A 2,500-nucleotide genomic window follows, 5' to 3' on the forward strand; every position below is an offset into this window, starting at 1 on the left:
GTTATGTTCATGACTATATGTTGACAGACGGAGGTATATGTGCTATCCCAACTCTTCTGAATTATTGTATTGTTAGTTACCACAATTTCCTACTTAAGGTCGAATAATCCAAAAGCAAATTATCTGTGCGAACAAATCGCACGGAAAATAAAGAAGACAAAACAAAATAATTCACCCATGGGACTATCCAAATCAGAAAAAATATAGTAATAATAATATTAATAGTATTATTATTATTAATAATAATACTACTACTACTACTACTACTACTAATAATAATACATTCGCACCATGAAGATAAGCTCATAGAATTGCCATGCGATTTATTCGCATAGATTTTTCGCTTTTGGTCTGAAAATACCTTTATTGGTATATTTTGTGTCCTAATCTTACAACGTTGGATGTTCATATTAAACATGGCTAAAGTTTCAAATAATAAGTTAAACCTACGTGAAAGTTTTCAAGGATTTCAACTGCTCTGAACCTGAGGTTGAACGATTCCTGCACAAATGATATCACTGGTCCTCAACTTAACTCAACTCAACTCTCAATTACTGTCAAACTAAACGAATGCCTTTAATGATACCAACTGGGTGTGTTCTTTTAAAGTGAAGTTACTAGGCTATTATTATGTTATACCTTCATCAAATGTGTGTGTGTGTGTGTGTGTGTGTGTGTGTGTGTGTGTGTGTGTGTGTGTGTGTGTGTGTGTGTGTGTGTGTGTGTGTGTGTGTGTGTGTGTGTGTGTGTGTGTGTGTGAACAGCTAAGTATGTATGTGTCGGAGTATGTATATATTGAAAATATGTATGGAAAGTATGTGAATATATATACATGTATATATAGGTGTGTGTGGGTATGTGAACAGCTATGCATGTCTCTGATTATGTATATATTGATTATGTATATTGAATAGTAGTAGGCTGTGAAATCGATGTGTCTGATTATGTATATATTGAATAGTAGATTGTGAATTCGATAGGAAATAAAACTTAGACAATGAATGAAAAATGCCAATTATACTATATTGTATTATTAACAGATCAGGAGCTTGTCTTGTTGTATTTTCGTTGTAGGTATGATACAGTATGTGTATGTTGTGTGTTATGATGTACAGTAAGTTGTATGTTTGCACCATGTAAAGTCTGTTTTTTTGGGACCCCAGGAAGAATAGCTGCAGCATTGCTGTAGCTAATGGGGCTCTAAATAAAACTTGAAACTTGAAATGGGGAAAGGACAAGAAAAAAGAGAGTTAAAGCTAGGTTATTTTGATTTAAACAAACTACAAAATAAAGTGCATGATAGACAAAATAAAGCATGAATAAACAGCAGTTTAGGGATATTCTTAGTGGTTTGTGAACGGACCATCTGTCTGTATACTCTGTGCTCAGAACTGTGACTAAATGGGCCAAGGAGCCTCGCCCGGGCGTTACCTTGGATCAGTTGACATTCACTGACTTTTACCTTGCTTGCCACACTCATCACTCATCACTTGGTCCGTTTCTGGTGCAATATATCATTTATGTGGAGTCAAACACAATTTGCATCTTGGAAATGCAGCAAAGTATAATACTGACTGTAAACATAAGTAAAATAACTGACCCAAAAAAAACAAGTAAACAAAAGGCTACCAAATGAACAATAACACAAATAATTGCAATATTACTTCCACCGATTTTTGAAAATCTTTTAGCATTCCACCATGTCAAATGTAAAGATGTGGAACATGTGACTGAGACTGGAAATGACATGAAGCTCTAAATCAAAGAGTTTAAGGAGCTTGAGAGGACCCTTCACTACAGCAGGGAAAATTGTGAAATGGATGTTTTAATTTGCTCCTCTATTGAAAGTGGTGAATCTTTGGCTCCAGTGCGATGATGAGAGGAGGGGGGGGGGGTGGAGAAAACACATAGGAAGCAGAGGCTGAGAGAGGGAGCTGACTTTGCACCTACTGATTGCTGCAAGTATCTGAATTCATTTGTTATGCATCGAGCGTAGCTGGGCTGCTCCCAGAAGGCCATGCCGCGCTGATCCAACGAGCAGCGTCGACTAGTGGTGCCTGCAGAGAGGAGGAGGAGAGAGGAGACGCACACAGATTTGGAGAGGATGAGGAGAGAGGGAGGGAGAGAGAGAGAGAGAGAGAGCGAGGAAGCAAGCGAGGAAGGGAGAGAGAGAGGGAGGGAGGGAGAGGGAGAGAGAGAGCGAGGGAGCAAGCGAGGGAGGGAGAGAGGAAGGGAGAGGGAGGGAGGGAGCAAGTGAGGGAGGGAGAGAGAGAGGGAGACAGAGAGAGAGGGAGGGAGCAATGGAGGGAGGGAGGGAGAGAGGGAGCAAGCGAGGGAGGGAGGAAGGGAGAGAGAGAGGAAGAGAGAGAGAGAGGGAGGGAGCAATGGAGGGAGAGAGGGAGGGAGCAATGGGGGGAGGGAGGGAGGGAGGGGGTGGGATTAAGACCAAAGGAAAGGCAAAAGAAAGGCAGATGGAAGTGGTGTGGAGAGAGGGAGAGAG

General features: G+C 40.9%; 1 protein-coding gene across 1 annotated transcript in view; it reads right to left on the minus strand.

Moving 5' to 3' along the window:
* Positions 1–2,500, minus strand: part of adgrb3 (adhesion G protein-coupled receptor B3) — a gene marked incomplete at both ends in the record, with an annotated part of 218,598 nt that overhangs the window by 95,480 nt on the left and 120,618 nt on the right. The window contains one exon of the mRNA XM_083658277.1: positions 1,951–2,057. Coding sequence (XP_083514403.1) covers positions 1,951–2,057 — 107 coding nt within the window. The remainder of the gene's footprint in view (positions 1–1,950; positions 2,058–2,500) is intronic.

This window comes from Poromitra crassiceps (assembly GCF_964638095.1).
Source record: "Poromitra crassiceps genome assembly, chromosome: 22".
Taxonomy (NCBI): domain Eukaryota; kingdom Metazoa; phylum Chordata; class Actinopteri; order Beryciformes; family Melamphaidae; genus Poromitra; species Poromitra crassiceps.